This window comes from Aegilops tauschii, chromosome 7 (assembly GCF_002575655.3).
Source record: "Aegilops tauschii subsp. strangulata cultivar AL8/78 chromosome 7, Aet v6.0, whole genome shotgun sequence".
In the NCBI taxonomy this organism is placed as follows: Eukaryota; Viridiplantae; Streptophyta; class Magnoliopsida; order Poales; family Poaceae; genus Aegilops; species Aegilops tauschii.
This window is the reverse complement of record NC_053041.3, coordinates 600,583,788-600,601,054: the sequence shown is the minus strand read 5'-3', so window position 1 is coordinate 600,601,054 and position 17,267 is coordinate 600,583,788. Positions and strand designations below refer to the sequence as shown.

At 44.3% G+C, this 17,267-nt stretch overlaps 1 protein-coding gene across 2 annotated transcripts; it reads left to right on the top strand.

Annotated features, from left to right (window-relative positions):
- The first annotated feature begins 11,041 nt into the window (after positions 1–11,041).
- LOC109748306 (F-box protein At5g18160-like) lies at positions 11,042–13,534 on the top strand. Of its 2 annotated transcripts, XM_073505373.1 has the most exons (4): positions 11,042–11,778; positions 11,866–11,947; positions 12,053–12,853; positions 12,937–13,068. In XM_073505373.1, exons 3-4 carry the CDS (start codon positions 12,076–12,078, stop codon positions 12,948–12,950), a joined length of 792 nt encoding a protein of 263 aa, XP_073361474.1. In that variant the 5' UTR covers positions 11,042–11,778; positions 11,866–11,947; positions 12,053–12,075; the 3' UTR covers positions 12,951–13,068. The 2 variants fall into 2 exon arrangements, with proteins under 2 accessions (XP_073361474.1, XP_020162933.3); XM_020307344.4 differs by having other exon boundaries at positions 11,058–11,778; positions 12,053–13,534.
- The last annotated feature ends 3,733 nt before the right edge of the window (positions 13,535–17,267 follow it).

Genomic DNA, 17,267 nt, shown 5'->3' with positions numbered 1-17,267 from the left:
CCTAAAGTCACTTTATCTGCCTGTGGGCCTACTGGGCCTTCCGCGGGCCTGAATCCTGGCCCATGGGTGGGTTTCTAGTCATATTCAGGCCGTGGTGGCCCAGTAGGTGGCATTTTTTCAGTTTTTTTGTTTTGTTTTTTGCTTTATTTATTTGCTTTTGTTTGTACTTATAGTTTTTCAGTGATTCTTCTTGCTATTAGGTCACAAAAATTATAAACTTTCTTCTAGTGTCATTAGTTTTCAAATTTGAATAGTTTAAATTTCAATTTTTTGAAATTTGTGTGAATCACTAGTTTGTGAATAACTTTACCAAAAAAACAGATTTTTGAGTGATTCTTTTTCCTGCTATTTAATACTACTGTGTTTTATTATTATATTCAATTTGGTATTTTTAGGTTATTTTAAATGGCTGTTTTAATCAAAAACAGATTTTGTTATTTTAAATTGCTATTAAAGTTTCTAACAAAAAAAGTTCTTTATGAAAATTCTTTTTGCTTTTAATGTTTTGAACAGAAAATACTTTGATAATTTTAGTTGCATAAATTTTATATGATTTTGGTTTCAATAATACTAGAGGTTTATAAAAGCTTTTTAGTTGATTCCTTTTGCTATTAGAGTTTCGTTAAATTTTCTAGTTCATTCTTTTTTTATTAGAGTTTCATTAAAGTTTTCTAGTTCATTCTTTTAGTTTATTATTTTTGCTATTAGAGTTTAATAAAAGTTTTCTAGTCTTTTTATATTAGTTCATTCTTTGAGCTAAATGACCCTGAAATTGAAAACACTTCAAATGAACTGTGAAGAGGTTGAAAATTGGCATGGTATCATCATTTCACCCACATAGCATGTGCTAAAAAGTTGAGAGGGTTACGACAAAAATTGGATGCACTTCGTGTACAAAACGGACAATCTCTTTCGGAGTATCAGGGTTTCATACGGAAACACGTCTATTAGAAAGGGATTTCATTTATTTGAACTCCAGACTTTTTGTCTGTTCAAAATGCACCATTCAAAGCCACATCATCAATTTTCAACCCTTTCTGACTTCATTTGTTATTTTTCATGCATTTACTGATTTTTTTGAGCTATATGACCCTGAAATTGAAAAGCACTTGAAATGTACTCTGAAGAGGTTGAAAGTTGGCATGGTATCATCATTTCCCCCACATAGCATGTGCTAAAAAGATGAGAGGGTTATGGCAAAAACTGGATGCACTTCGTGTACAAAAGGGACAATCTCTTTCGAAGTATCAGGGTTTCATACGGAAACTCATCTGTTACAAAGGGATTTCATTTTTTTGTGAAATTATTTGAACTCCGGACTTTTTGTGTGTTCAAAATGCACCATTCAAATCCACATCATCAATTTTCAACCCTTTCTGACTTCATTTGTTAATTTTCATGCATTTTCTGATGTTTTGAGCTAAATGACCCTGAAATTGAAAAGCACTTCAGATGAACTCCGAAGAGATTGAAAATTGGCATTGTATCATCATTTCACCCACATTGCATGTGCTAAAAAGTTGAGAGGGTTACGGCAAAAACTGGATGCACTTCGTGTACAAAACGGACAGTCTCTTTCGAAGTATCAGGGTTTCATACGAAAACTCGTCTGTTACAAAAGGAATTTCATTTCTTCACATGTAACTGCAGTGATATTCTAGATCAAAGGCATCATCATAATAGTTGTGGAGAGAAAGTCTTCACTTTTTCTTCGCTTGTGTCCTTTTCTTATTGCGCTGTAACCATGGATATTCTTCATCGCTTAACATGGTGCTTGGGTCAGCCTTGACTTTGAAGGGAGGAATTTCATGAAACTTTTCATAATCTTCAGACATGTTTGTCTTGCCCTCCAATCCCACGATGTCTCTTTTTCCTGAAAGAACTAGGTGGCGCTTTGGCACATCGTATGATGTATTCGCTTCCTTATCTTTACTTTTTCTCGGTTTGGTAGACATGTCCTTCACATAGAAAACCAAAGCAACATCATTGACTAGGACGAATGGTTCGTCTGTGTACCCAAGATTGTTCAGATCCACTGTTGTCATTCCGTACTGTGGGTCTACCTGTACCCCGCCTCCTGACAGATTGACCCATTTGCACTTAAACAAAGGGACCTTAAAATCATGTCCGTAGTCAAGTTCCCATATGTCTACTATGTAGCCATAATATGTGTCCTTTCCCCTCTTGGTTGCTGCATCAAAGCGGAAACCATTGTTTTGGTTGGTGCTCTTTTGATCTTGGGCGATTGTAATGACCCGACCCGAAATCGGTAAAGTCTCTGTGTAGCTGTACCATCCCAAGATCGTGCTGGCACACACAGTACATTGATGCAAAGATTCAAAGTTCAATCACACCTGAATTTATTACACGATTCTCATATCGAGTCTTTATTACATCATAATAAATTCGGCCGAAGGCCAACTCATGAGAAATAAACTAAATAAAGCTGCGGAAGCGTAGACGAATAGCGAGTCCATCCAACTCCAAAGGGCAATCGCCAAGCGGGGATCGTAGCCTCACTCCTGGTCGGAAAACTCCTCTGCAACATAAGACGTTGCAGCCGTGTAGGTCAGCATTTTGAATATGCCGGCAAGTCATGAAAAGAGAACAACAATAAAATTACTAATACTATATGCAATTTGGCTGTGGGGCTCTAAGTTTCATTGTTTTGCGAAAAAGCCGGTTTTTCCCTACGACAAGGACTTGTTTGCAACTACTACAAAATGTTGGTAGTTATTGAGATGGTTCCGCCAACCAATGTCTCGGTCCCAATTATTAAATAACCCCCTCAATTAATTTATTAAGTTCAGTGTTGAGATATCCGAAATACTCCAATTCCAGAGGCTCAGTTGTCCGTAACCGGGGACACGGCTAATCGATTAGGTTGTTACTCTGCAGAGGTTTGTGCACTTTACCCGCAAGAATCGTTCCCTCCTTTAAGTCTTCACACTGCCTGGTGTTTGAAGACGGGACGAACGAAACAGGGTCTTCCGAAGGGTTCCTCTGGGCCACTGCCGGTGCCCATCCAATCCTACCGTTCTTCTACATCTCGTAGCACCGTCCGGCCAGAGTCACGCCTAGGGTCAACCCAGCTAGAGCCCATAATGGCTTGCGGCTGCACAGGTAAGCTTCCGGTCAATGGGGTATCCATCCGTCTCTTCGTGGCTGGGTGAAGCTTTCCGCAAGATGTCATGGCGCTTCTCCATGCATCCCGGCCATCCGCTGGTTTCTCCAGGGTGCCCGTCAACCGTCCTCCACCCAGTAGTGAATTTTGAAGTCCATCTTGAGCTTGACGTCATGGGGTTGTCATCATCTTGACTCTCGCATCTCCCTTATGAATCACTCAACCAACCCCGTCTACGAGCATAGCAAAATAAACTACATCGTCCCGGGCATTGGTAACAAGGGAGAAGGGTTCATCCTACCTCATGATACTACTTAAGAACATAACTTAACAAAATTCTCCTACTGCATGCATGGTGGGGAGGTATAACTCTAATGCAATAAAATCATAGGTATTGTAAAAACATGATCAAATGACTTGCCTGGCTGACGGTCTTCGAAAGCTAGTGACTCGTAATAGCAGGCTTCGCACTCCGGAAATTCTACCGAGTCAAACAATAGCACAAATAAGTATAGCACAATATAACATAACAGCAAGTTGAAGTAAAACACCCACGTACTCAAACCAAAACCAAAGTAAAACTCGGAGAAAACAAATCAAGGTTTTCATCATATCAAGCAACAACTAAGAAATAGTTTTACACAACTAAAACCTTTCTTAACAGAACCTAAGCATTGGTTTTGCTAACTAACAGAAGGACATCATACAAACTAGGAGCAAAAAGAATCACATCAAAAGCTATTATAGAACTCCTATTATGCCTAAAACAATGCTAGCAAAGAAAATAAAATAAAAATTTTATTCTACTGTAAATAAATGTTCATCCTCTGTAGCTACAGAAACTAATCTAAAATAAACTATAACATAACAAAAATAAAATTATTTACTAACTAGAACAGTAGGAAAACAGTAGCTAGCTAAATAAACAAGAAAAACTTAATTTCGACATAAAACTAATTGTTTATTAAATCTAAAATACCAAAAAAAGTTCCTACTGCTAGGCATGGTCAAAACTAAGCAGTATCAAAAAGAATCACTAAAAAATAATAATCCTAACTCAATTTATGGCCGAAAAACTAATCTGTCTAAATCTAATATAAAACTATTTATAATAATTTAAACATGGATAAACATATTTTCTACAGAAACTACAACAAATTTGCAAACTAACAAAAAAAGAATCAACTAAAAATATTAAAAAACCTAAGAGAAACAGATTTTACAAGATTGGAACTTTTCTGTTTTTAAAATAGAACGTAAATAACGGAAAAAAAAACTAATGGGCGCTATTGGGCTCGGGGTGGTGCGATCTGAAACTAAACCGCGCCCGGTCGTTAACTAACATATGCGTACATTGTATAACTAAAAGAAACCAGTGAACCGGTTTAAATCTAAACCTAAAAAAAAACCGTACACTAAAACCAATAAAAAAACGAGGTACTAAACCGATCTAATGGTTCGATCTAAAAGGAAAAAAACTATAGAGGAGCGCTCGTGCTTACAGAGAGGAACGGCGTGGCAGGGAAGAAGAGGGCTTCGGCGGGGCGGCGGCTCCGGTCAACGACGGCGTCGGCGGTGATGTCTAGGAGATGCAGAGAGGCGAGGGCGTCCGATTTTCTGTTGATGGTGAGGCGAGGGGACGTCGGGGACGGCGGAGACGTCGAGGAGGAGGTGGCGGAGCTCGGTGCTCCGGCGGAGCACGCGGGGTTGGGGGCGGCCTCTGTAGATGACGAAGACGAACAAAAACATGTCAAAAAGGTTTGTGAGGTCGGGCTAGACCGATTGCAGAGGTTAGAGAGGCTGGGGATGCTCACCGGTGAAGCAAAACGGCGGTGAACTTCGATGGCTGGGGCGAGATCGGAACGGAGATGGTGGCGGCTGTGGAGGGTTTTAGAGAGGGGTTTTGAAGGGGGTCGCGAGAGGACGGGTAGGGCTACTTATAGGACGTGTTACTTGGGCGAGGGGAAGGCTTTAGCTAGGGTTTTGGAGAGGGGCGGACGCGGCCAGCGTCGAACGGAGCGAGATACGGGCACGGGAGTATCGGGACGAAGGAGATGATGCTATGGGGTCCAGCGGTCAGAGGAGAAAAGAAGATAAGGAAAGAGAAAGAAAAAAAAAAGAGAGAAAGAGATAGTTACGTGAGGGAGGAGTTACGTGAGATCTGTCTCACGAGCGTGCGCGAGGAGCGGCGCTGGCTGGCGGCCTGTGCGGGCGACTGGGCTGGCGCCTGGCTAGTGGGCTGCGGCCCGGGTGGCTAGGCTTGCTGGCCTGGCGCCCGGCTTTTTTTTTGAATTAGACAGAGGGAGTAAAAATATATAGGAGAATATATATATATTTTTATATAGGACATATATATATATATCAAAATTCTCAGGGGAATTTATCCTACAACGTGGACATTTTTCCAGAGGCAAAACAGAAACTAAAAAAAACACTTTCTGGAAATCCCAAATAAAGTTCAAATTTAAATTCAAACTTTTTGGCAATACTTTTCTTCTGACATTTTTGGAGTGTCATGTTAGCTCCTCTCATACTTTTAAACAAGTATTTGTCAGGGATATCTGAAACAAATTTCGAATGCCAAGTTGAATTCAAATTCAAATAAAACTCAAATGCCTTTGAAAATTTTCAAATGCCACTCAATTCAAACAAAATGCATAGATGCTTAGCTAATAATTGTAAAACATTCCAAATTGAAAATTTGGGATGTTACAGCGATCGTGTAAAATGTATTCCCATTTATCTGGTATTCTTTGTAAGTCAATACAGTCAAAGATGGTCCCCTGGACAACGAGTACAGCTCATTAGAAACAGTGTTGTCACCTCTGAGACGTGTTTCCAACCAACTGCCGAAAGTCCTGATGTGTTCACATGTAATCCAGTCGTCACACTGCTCCGGGTGTTTGGAGCGCAGACTGTTCTTGTGTTCATCGACATACGGTGTCACCAAGGTAGAGTTCTGTAGAACTGTGTAGTATGCTTGAGACCAAGAATGCCCGTCCCTATATATTATTGAGTCCCCTCCAAGCGTGCCTTTTCCCGCCAGTCTCCCCTCATACCGCGATTGAGGGAAACCAATCTTCTTGAGGCCAGGAATGAAGTCAACAAAAAACCCAATGACATCCTCTGTTTGATGGCCCATGGATATGCTTCCTTCTGGCCTAGCGTGGTTACGGACATATTTCTTTAGGACTCCCATGAACCTCTCAAAGGGGAACATATTGTGTAGAAATACGGAGCCCAGAATGACAATCTCATCGACTAGATGAACTAGGACGTGCGTCATGATATTGAAGAAGGATGGTGGAACACCAGCTCGAAACTGACAAGACATTGTGCCACATCACTCCTTAGCCTTGGGACGATTTCTAGATCGATAACCTTCTGAGAGATTGCATTGGAATGCACATAGCTTTACAATGGCTAATCGAACATTTTCCGGTAGAAGCCCCCTCGATGCAACCGGAAGCAGTAGCGTCATAATCACGTGGCAGTCATGAGACTTTAGGTTCTGGAACTTTTTCTCTGGCATATTTATTATTCCCTTTATATTCGACGAGAAGCCAGACGGGACCTTCATACTGACCAGGCATTCAAAAAAGATTTCCTTCTCTTCTTTGGTAAGAGCGTAGCTGGCAGGACCTTCATACTACTTTGGAGGCATGCCGTCTTTTTCGTGGAAACGTTGCAGGTCCTCCCGTGCCTCCGGTGTATGTTTTGCCTTCCCATACACGCCCAAGAAGCCTAGCAGGTTCACGCAAAGGTTCTTCGTCACGTGCATCACGTCGATTGAAGAGCGGACCTCTAGGTCTTTCCAATAGGGTAGGTCCCAAAATATAGATTTCTTCTTCCACATGGGTGCGCGCCCTCGGCGTCATTCGGAACAGATACTCCGCCGGGACCCTTTCCAAAGATTACGTGTAAATCATTGACCATAGCAAGTACTTGATCACCGGTACGCATGGCGGGCTTTCTTCCGGTGATCTGCCTCGCCTTTGAAATGCTTGCCTTTCTTTCGACATTGATGGTTGGTGGGAAGAAATCGACGATGCCCCTGGTACACATTCTTCCTGCATTTGTCCAGGTATATACTTTCAGTGTCAGCTAAACAGTGTGTGCATGCATGGTATCCCTTGTTTGTCTGTCCTGAAAGGTTACTGAGAGCAGGCCAATCGTTGATGGTTACAAATAGCAACACATGCAGGTCAAATTCCTCCTGTTTGTGCTCATCCCACACACGTACACCTTTTCCAATCCACATCTGTAAAAGTTCTTCAACTAATGGCCTTAGGTACACATCAATGTCATTGCCGGGTTGCTTAGGGCCTTGGATGAGAACTGGCATCATAATGAACTTCCGCTTCATGCACATCCAAGGAGGAAGGTTGTACATACATAGAGTCACGGGCCAGGTGATGTGATTGCTGCTCTGCTCCCCGAAAGGATTAATGCCATCCGCGCTTAAACCAAACCATCCATTCCTTGGGTCACCTGCAAACTCAGGCCGGTTCTTTAACTCGATTTTTCTCCACTGCGACCCGTCAGCGGGTGCTCTCAACTTCCCGTCTTTCTTACGGTCCTCATTGTGCCATCGCATCAACTTGGCATGCTCTTTGTTTCTGAACAGTCGTTTCAACCGTGGTATTATAGGAGCATACCACATCACCTTCGCAGGAACCCTCTTCCTGGGGGGCTCGCTGTCAACATCACCAGGGTCATCTCGTCTGATCTTATACCGCAATGCACCGCATACCGGGCATGCATTCAAATCCTCGTACGCACCGCGGTAGAGGATGCAGTCATTAGGGCATGCATGTATCTTCTGCACCTCCAATCCTAGAGGGCATACGACCTTCTTTGCTGCGTACGTACTGTTGGGCAATTCGTTATCCTTTGAAAGCTTCTTCTTCAATATTTTCAGTAGCTTCTCAAATCCTTTGTCAGGCACAACATTCTCTACCTTCCACTGCAGCAATTCCAGTACGGTACCGAGCTTTGTGTTGCCATCTTCGCAATTGGGGTACAACCCTTTTTTGTGATCCTCTAACATGCGATCGAACTTCAGCTTCTCCTTTTGACTTTCACACTATCTCCTTGCATCAACAATGACCCGGCGGAGATCATCATCGGGCACAATATCGTCTGGTTCCTCTTGATCTTCAGCAGCTTCCCCCGTTGCAGCATCACCGTATTCCGGGGGCACATTGTTGTCATCGTCCTCTTCTTCTTTGCCGTCTTCCATCATAACCCCCATTTCTCCGTGCTTGGTCCAAACATTATAGTGTGGCATGAAACCCTTATAAAGCAGGTGGGTGTGAACGGTTTTTGAGTCAGAGTAAGACCTCGTATTCCCACAACTAGGGCATGGACAGCACATAAAACCATTCTGCTTGTTTGCCTCAGCCACTTCGAGAAAATTATGCACGCCATTAACGTACTCGGAGGTGTGTCTGTCACCGTACACCCATTGCCGGTTCATCTGCGTGCATCATATATAATTAAGTGTGTCAAAAACCATTACAGAACATCATGGATAGATAAGTGATCAAATTAATAGAAGTTCATCATCACATTAAAACAAAAGTACATACATAGTTCTCATTGAACAACATATAGCTCTCCAGAGCATCTAATTAAACCATACATTGAAACTATGTAAAACATTTCAATGCAACAACAAATGCGATCATAATCGCAACCAAGGTAACAATTGATCCAGTGGCATAATGATACCAAGCCTCGGTATGAATGGCATATTTTCTAATCTTTCTAATCTTCAAACGCATTTCATCCATCTTGATCTTGTGATCATCGACGACATCCGCAACATGCAACTCCAATATCATCTTCTCCTCCTCATTTTTTTATTTTTTCCTTTAAGTAATTGTTTTCTTCTTCAACTAAATTTAACCTCTCGACAATAGGGTCGGTTGGAATTTCCGGTTCACATACCTCCTAGATAAATAAAATCTATGTCACGTTGGTCGGCATAATTGTCATAAACAATAAATGAACCAAATAGTTATAAAAGATAATATATACCACATCCGAATCATAGACAGGACGAGGGCCGATGGGGGCGGATACCAAAACCATCGCACTATATAATAACAAGCAATAATAAAAGTAAGAAAATTAGACAAGTATCTATCTAAAGTAAGAATTTTTCTTTCAGAAGGAAGATAAGAACAAGAGGCTCACCACGGTGGTGCCGGCGATGAGATCGGCGCGGGTGATCGACGGCGGTGAAGACGGGGACGGGACGTGACGGACCGCTAAACCTAGACAAATCTCGAGGAAAATGGAGCTTCGAGGTCGAGCTTCGAGAGGAGAAAGCTTAACTAGTGTGGCTCGGGCATTTCATCGAACACCTCAAGTGCATAGGAGGTGAGCTAGAGCACCACAAAGCACTCCCCTCGCCGGCCAAAAAAACCAGAGCAGTGTGGAGTGCTCTGCTCCGACGATGGGGTATATATAGGCAACTCATTGGTCCCGGTTCGTGGCAGGAACCGGGACTAAAGGCCCCCCTTCTGTCCCGGTTCCAGCCACGAACCGGGACCAATGGCTGTGGGCCAGGAGCGAGGACCATTGGTCCCGGTTCATGCCTGGAACCGGGACAAATGGGTCCAGACGAACCGGGACAAATGCCCCACAAGGCCCGGCCGGCCCCCTGGGCGCACGAACCGGGACGTATGCCCCCATGGGTCCCGGTTCGTGACTGAACCGGGACTAATGGGCTGGCCAGGCCCCAACCAAAGCCCTGTTTTCTACTAGTGATAGATGCTTCGGTTGACTTTCTGGACAACTACTGGAAATCTTTAGTGCATGCTAGGAGGTATTCCACGCAGGAGATCATTAAAGGAATGGTGGTAAATATTAATACTCTGGTCTGTGTGAAGATGAAGGGAGCTCCCGTACCTGCACCTTGGTATGCCTTGCCAGTGTGCAGGGTGCCCCTCTCAGTCGACCACACCTACCCCGCCTTGGATGGCATAGAGATTCCAGTGTGCAGGGTGCCCCTCTGGTCTTCAGGATTCATGATGATGCGGTTCTGTTTGCTAGTTTCCTTGTCCTGTTCAATTGCAATGAAGCGGAGATCCCTGCTCTTTTGCAAGGCATGACCGTGGAGATCCAACACTAAGACTTACGAGTCATTGTCTACTTCTTAAGCTCTAGCTATTTTATCCAGCAACAACCTGTTTAGGTTAGCTTATCGTCACTTGACGGCTGTGATTAAGACTCTCCATGAAGAGACGGGGTTTATTCCCCGAAAACTCAAACACGATGAGAATAGGGTAGCACATCAATTGACATTCTGTAGCTGGATAGAGGCTTGTAGTGTTGTTTGGCTTCTTCAAGCTTCATCATGTATCGGGGTTCTTGATTGTAACCCTATATTATAGTGATGTCATCATGTGAAATCATTAGAAATAATTTCTTTTTTGCAAGAGAAAAGTGACATGCGAGTAATCTTCAAATTGTAGTAGTAAAGAGAACTCCATTGCCTAAGAATTTACTACACCTTCTATAATTTTTATCCGGTAATCATAATTGGCGACCGTCAACTATGAGGGATTTCGTAGCGCCCCCCTCCCCATCGGTGCACGGATCTCAATGCATGTACCGTGCCACGTCAGACTTGAAACTGGTTCGCTGTGAGGATAAAGCCCAGTGAACGGTCTCTTTTCCCAATAACCCCCACATCCCCACTTGCTAGTGGCGTGGTTTGAATCCCAAGACCCCCTTTTTATCTTCTTTCTGAACCATGATGGCATTTTTCTTCCCAAAGTTAGCATGGCAGTTTTACAAATTTTGGAAATTACGTCACATGACAATTTTAAACATTTTTTTATAACTTAGCATGTGAATTTGTAAATTAGCATGGCGGTATTATAAAATATTAAGAGATGGCATTTTTTATTAAGAGGTGGCATTTTTATTATTAAGAGATGTCATTTTTTATGAAGAGATGCCATTTTTTGTTTATTGATGGCATCCTTTATTATTAAGATATGACATTTTTATGAAGAGATGAATTTTTTTTATTGATTGCATTTTTTATTAAAAGATGGTGTTTTTTATCATGGCATTTTTAAGAGATTGCATTTTTACAAAAATTAACAAAGGCAAAGTTATTTCTCTGTTTTTACTGACATGGTATTTTTTATTGATTTTTGCACAATGGACCAAATGAAGCAAAACAATATTTTCATGGCATTTTATTAAATTATAGCATGGCATTTTTGTCAAGTAGCATGGTATTTTTTTTATAAAGCAGTAAACCGGGCCTTTGGGCCAATGGCATTTTTTGTAAAAGACCCAGCGACCGTTCTTCCTCTATCCTCGAGGTGAAAAATTCCCCACCCCATTCGACGCTCCCCCCAGTGCTGCAAGACCTAATTTTTCCCCATTCCTCTGGATCGAGCTCGCGGCCGGCCGGCCTCGTGGACTCCAGTCCAGATCGATCTCGCTCGCCTCCTCCCTGCAGTCCACACCTCGCGCAATGGCCTCCAGATCGAGCTCCCCTCCTGGCCTCGGTGCGGACGAGCACGACCCCTCTAGGGTTTGAGCCGCCGCCCTTCCGCCTCACTCAACCAAGCCGCTCTTCCGCTTCACGCCGTAACTCCAAGGGAGCGCAATCTTCCCTGACGCAGGTGAGCATCTCTCTTCCCCGGCGCGTTCTCTTTGTTTTTCTCTCCATCTACCGCTGGCGCTCAAATTTTTCCTGTATTCGTGCCTAGAATCCAAGGAACACGCCTGCGTTGCCGACGTTGCTCGCCGCCGCCGCCGCTGGACCTCCTCTGGCGCGTCCCTTCTCCGAGGGTAAACCCGTCTCACCTCACTTCCCTCCTGTATTTTACTTGCTTGTTTTCTTTTCTAATTTATATAGAAGCTGGTCTGAAGGAGTTGCTTGCCGCGTCTTTTCAGTTTAGTGGACTCGACGGAGCACTATGCCGGACAGGAGAGGCGCGACCCTGCTTGAGGACCTGCCCGAGGAGATCATCAACAAGATACTCGTCCTGTTGGCATCCAAGGACGCCGGCCGCTGTCGAGCTGTGAACACATCATGGCGTAGTGCCACATCCACACCTGAATTCATGCTCGAACACCACCGACGCCAGCCGTCGCTCCCCATTGTGGATGGGTGTGGAAAGCCTGCCAATCAAGTCGTCTTGGGCGACGTCTGTGCTGGTGCCTCCAATCAACAGCTTTGGCCTTTCCTCTCAGGCTCCAAACACCGTTCCAGGAATGAGCCCATAGCCGTCTGTGATGGCTTCCTTATTGTTTCTTGGGGATATGAATTCTACATCTGCAATCCGGTTACCCGCAAGCATGCTCTATTACCGCAGCCTCAAGTTGGGCAAGGCATCGACAATACCATGGTTGGTTTCTACCAGCACCATCCAACTGGAGAATACAGGGTTCTCTGGGTCTCGTGGTCACATCAGACGTCTGAATCCAGCTTATATGTCCTCACAGTGGGATCTGACAGGCCAAGGCGCATCAGCGTCAGAATGCCAACAGTCTTGTCGTCTTCCGCAGAAGAGGAGTTATGGAACAAGCTGATCTATTCATACTGTTCATCACCTGTACACCACCGTGGCAGCCTCCACTGGTATCCTTATGGCACTAGTGACATTACAGGAGGCGGTGGAGATATCATTGTGTTTGACACAGAAGCAGAGTCATTCCGGTGGATGCGCAGTCCCACCCAGCCGTGCAATCATAGTAAGTTGTTCGACATGGAGGGAACACTTGCTTTCTGGGGCTGCTCGGTTTCTAACACTTCTGTGGATGTCTGGGAGATGCAGGATTACGAGGCTGAAATCTGGGCTTTCAGGTACAGGATTGATGTATCAACGGTGGAGGCATCAAGACAACTTTATTTAACTTCTTTCAAAAAGAAAAAGACAAGACCACTTGATTCTGCCGTGCGGTTGTTTAATGATATGGCTGTGCTAAACGAGCGTGAGCTGCTGGTCAGGTTTAACCACCAACATGTGTTGCGTTGTGATATTGATGGCAAATTCTTAGGTATTGTGAACATCGGAAAAAGTCAGTATCGCATGTGGCTTACCCCCCCCCCCCCCCCCCCCCCCCCCCCCCGCCTCAAAGAGAGCATTGTTCCAATTCCAGGCCATGAGATGCAAGAAGATGAGGAGCCTCCATTCTCCACAGGGCATGTCTGAATGATCATGATTCCTGGTTTGCTTTGCTATGACTCAGATCATGTCTTCTGTCCTTAGCTCTTCTTACTTAGTAGTACTAGCAGACCAGCAGTAGAATATGCCATTTTGGATGGTTGCAGTAGCAACTGTGATATCATTCGGTGTGTATTATGATGTGCTGAATATCCTTTTAATGTTCTGAAGTATGAAGTATCGATCTATGATATAGAACCTTTCATTACTGTTCCTCCCTGCCTCCCAAATTTGCTTTAGTTTCGTCGCGGTTAAGATGCACGAGCGACATTTTTAATACTAGAAATTCAGTCTTTCTTTTACTGCAAGATGAGACGTTCGCTTCCATAGCACGTCATGCTCTTTGAGTGGAGGCATTTTTACTGTTTGAAATGTTATTCTGTATCACTTCCATAGCCTGTCAATTTGATCTTTGTTGTCCATTATGCAACTTGGGCATAACAAAGTTTCAGGAGGTTCACAGATGCTGCGTGTGTCAACATGTTTTTTTTAGGATTACAACGTGTGTATTATGGCCCTTAATTAGCACAGTTTTGTTAACAGCGTAGCTGGCAGGACCTTCATACTGAGCAGGCATTCAAAGAAGATTTCCTTCTCTTCTTTGGTAACAGCGTAGCTGGCAGGACCTTCATACTGCTTTGGAGGCATGCCATCTTTTTCGTGCAAACGTTGCAGGTCCTCCCGTGCCTCCGGTGTATCTTTTGTCTTCCCATACACGCCCAAGAAGCCTAGCAGGTTCACACAAAGGTTCTTCGTCACGTGCATCACATCGATTGAAGAGCGGACCTCTAGGTCTTTCCAGTAGGGTAGGTCCCAAAGTATAGATTTCTTCTTCCACATGGGTGTGCGTCCCTCAGCGTCATTTGGAACAGATAGTCCGCCGGGACCCTTTCCAAATATTATGTGTAAATCATTGACCATAGCAAGTACATGATCACCAGTACGCATGGCGGGCTTCTTCCGGTGATCTGCCTCGTCTTTGAAATGCTTGCCTTTCTTTCGACATTGATGGTTTGTCGGAAGAAATCTACGATGGCCCAGGTACACATTCTTCCTGCATTTGTCCAGGTATATACTTTCGGTGTAAGCTAAACAATACGTGCATGCGTGGTATCCCTTGTTTGTCTGTCCTGAAAGGTTACTGAGAGCAGGCCAATCGTTGATGGTTACAAACAGCAATGCATGCAGGTCAAATTCCTCCTGTTTGTGCTCATCCCACACACGTACACCTTTTCCATTCCACAACTATAAAAGTTCTTCAACTAATGTCCTTAGGTACACATCAATGTCGTTGCCGGGTTGCTTAGGGCCTTGGATGAGAACTGTCATCATAATGAACTTTCGCTTCATGCACATCCAAGGAGGAAGGTTATACATACATAGAGTCACGGGCTAGGTGCTGTGCTTGCTGCTCTGCTCCCCGAAAGGATTAATGCCATCCGCACTTAAACCAAACCATACGTTCCTTGGGTCACCTGCAAACTCAGCCCGGTACTTTCTCTCAATTTTTCTCCACTGCGACCCGTCAGCGAGTGCTCTCAACTTCCCGTCTTTCTTACGATCCTCTCTATGCTATCGCATCAACTTGGCATGCTCTTTGTTTCTGAACAGACGTTTCAACTGTGGTATTATAGGAGCATACCACATCACCTTCGCAGGAACCCTCTTCCTGGGGGGGCTCGCCGTCAACATCACCAGGGTCATCTCGTCTGATCTTATACCGCAACGCACTGCATACCGGGCATGCGTTCAAATCCTCGTACGCACCATGGTAGATGATGCAGTCATTAGGGCATGCATGTATCTTCTGCACCTCCAATCCTAGAGGGCATACGACCTTCTTTGCTGCATACGTACTGTCGAGCAATTCGTTGTCCTTTGGAAGCTTCTTCAATATTTTCAGTAGCTTCTCAAATCCTTTGTCAGGCACAACATTCTCTACCTTCCACTGCAGCAATTCCAGTACGGTACCGAGCTTTGTGTTGCCATCTTCGCAATTGGGGTACAACCCTTTTTTGTGATCCTCTAACATGCGATCGAACTTCAGCTTCTCCTTTTGACTTTCGCACAGTCTCATTGCATCAACAATGCCCCTGCGGAGATCATCGTCGGGCACATCGTCTGGTTCCTCTTGATCTCAGCAGCTTCCCCCGTTGCAGCATCATCGTATTCAGGGGCACATAGTTGTCATCGTCCTCTTCTTCTTCGTTGTCTTCCATCATAACCCCTATTTCTCCGTGCTTGGTCCAAACATTATAGTGTGGCATGAAACCCTTATAAAGCAGGTGGCTGTGAAGGATTTTCCAGTCAGAGTAAGACTTCGTATTCCCAAATATAGGGCATGGACAACACATAAAACCATTCTGCTTGTTTGCCTCAGCCACTTCGAGAAAATTATGCACGCCCTTAATGTACTCGGAGGTGTGTCTGGCACCGTACATCCATTGCCGGTTCATCTGCGTGCATTATATATAATTAAGTGTGTCAAAAACCATTAAAGAACATCATGAATAGATAAGTGACCAAATTAATAGAAGTTCATCATCACATTAAATCAAAAGTACATACATAGTTCTCATTGAATAACATATAGCTCTCTAGAGCATCTAATTAAGCCATACATTGAAACTATGTAAAACATTTCAAAGCAACAATAAATGCGATCATAATCGCAACCAAGGTAACAATTGATCCAACAGCATAATGATACCAAGCCTCGGTATGAATGGCATATTTTCTAATCTTTCTAATCTTCAAGTGCATTGCATCCATCTTGATCTGATGATCATCGACGACATCTGCAACATGCAACTCCAATATCATCTTCTCCTCATTTTTTTTATTTCTTCCTTCAAGTAATTGTTTTCTTCTTCAACTAAATTTAACCTCTGAACAATAGGGTCGGTTCGAATTTCCGGTTCACATACGTCCTAGATAAATAAAATCTATGTCAAGTTGGTCGGCATAATTGTCATAAACAATAAATGAACCAAATAGTTATAAAAGATAATATGTACCACATCCGAATCATAGGCAGGACGAGGGCCGACTGGGGTGGATACCCAACCATCCCACTATATAATAACAAGCAATAATAAAAGTAAGAAAATTAGACAAGTATCTAACTAATCATACAAGAATTTTATCCTTTCAGAAAGAAGATAAGAACAAGAGGCTCACCACGGTGGTGCCGGCGACAAGATCGGCGCGGGCAATCGACGGCGGTGAAGACGGGGACGGGACATGACGGACCGCTAAACCTAGACAAATCTTGAGGAAAATGGAGCTTGGAGGTCGAGTTTGGAGAGGAGAAAGCTTAAGTAGTGTGGCTCGGGCATTTCATCAAACACCTCATGTGCATAGGAGGTGAGCTAGAGCACCACAAAGCTCTCCCCTCGCCGGCCAAAAAAAACAGAGCAGTGTGGAGTGCTCTGCTCGCTGACGAGGGGGTATATATAGGCATCTCATTGGTCTCGGTTCGTGGCTGGAACCGGGACCAAAGGGCCGCCTTTGGTCCGGGTTCCAGCCACGAACTGGGACCAATGGATGTGGGCCAGGAGCGAGGCCCATTGGTCCTGGTTCGTGTCTGGAACCGGGACAAAAGGGTCCAGACGAACCAGGACCAATGCCCCACGAGGCCCGGCCGGCCCCCTGGGCGCACGAACCAGGACGCATGCCCCCATGGGTCGCGGTTCATGACTGAACCGGGACTAATGGGCTGACCAGGCTTGAACCAAATCCCTGTTTTCTACTAGTGGCACGGCACCTCCGCATTCTGCACACGTTCAGCTTGGTGACATCCCTCGCCTTCTTGATCTAGCAAGACGTCGAGGTAGTAGATGAGTTTCGTCAGCACGACGGCGTGGTGATGGCGATGGTGAAGTGATCTCCGCAGGGCTTCGCCTAAGCACTACGAGAATATGACCGGGGGTGTAAACGAT

Bases quoted from the DNA above. Each gene is read 5' to 3' on its own strand.
- LOC109748306 (XM_020307344.4), top strand. From the start codon at position 12,076: ATGCCGGACAGGAGAGGCGCGACCCTGCTTGAGGACCTGCCCGAGGAG.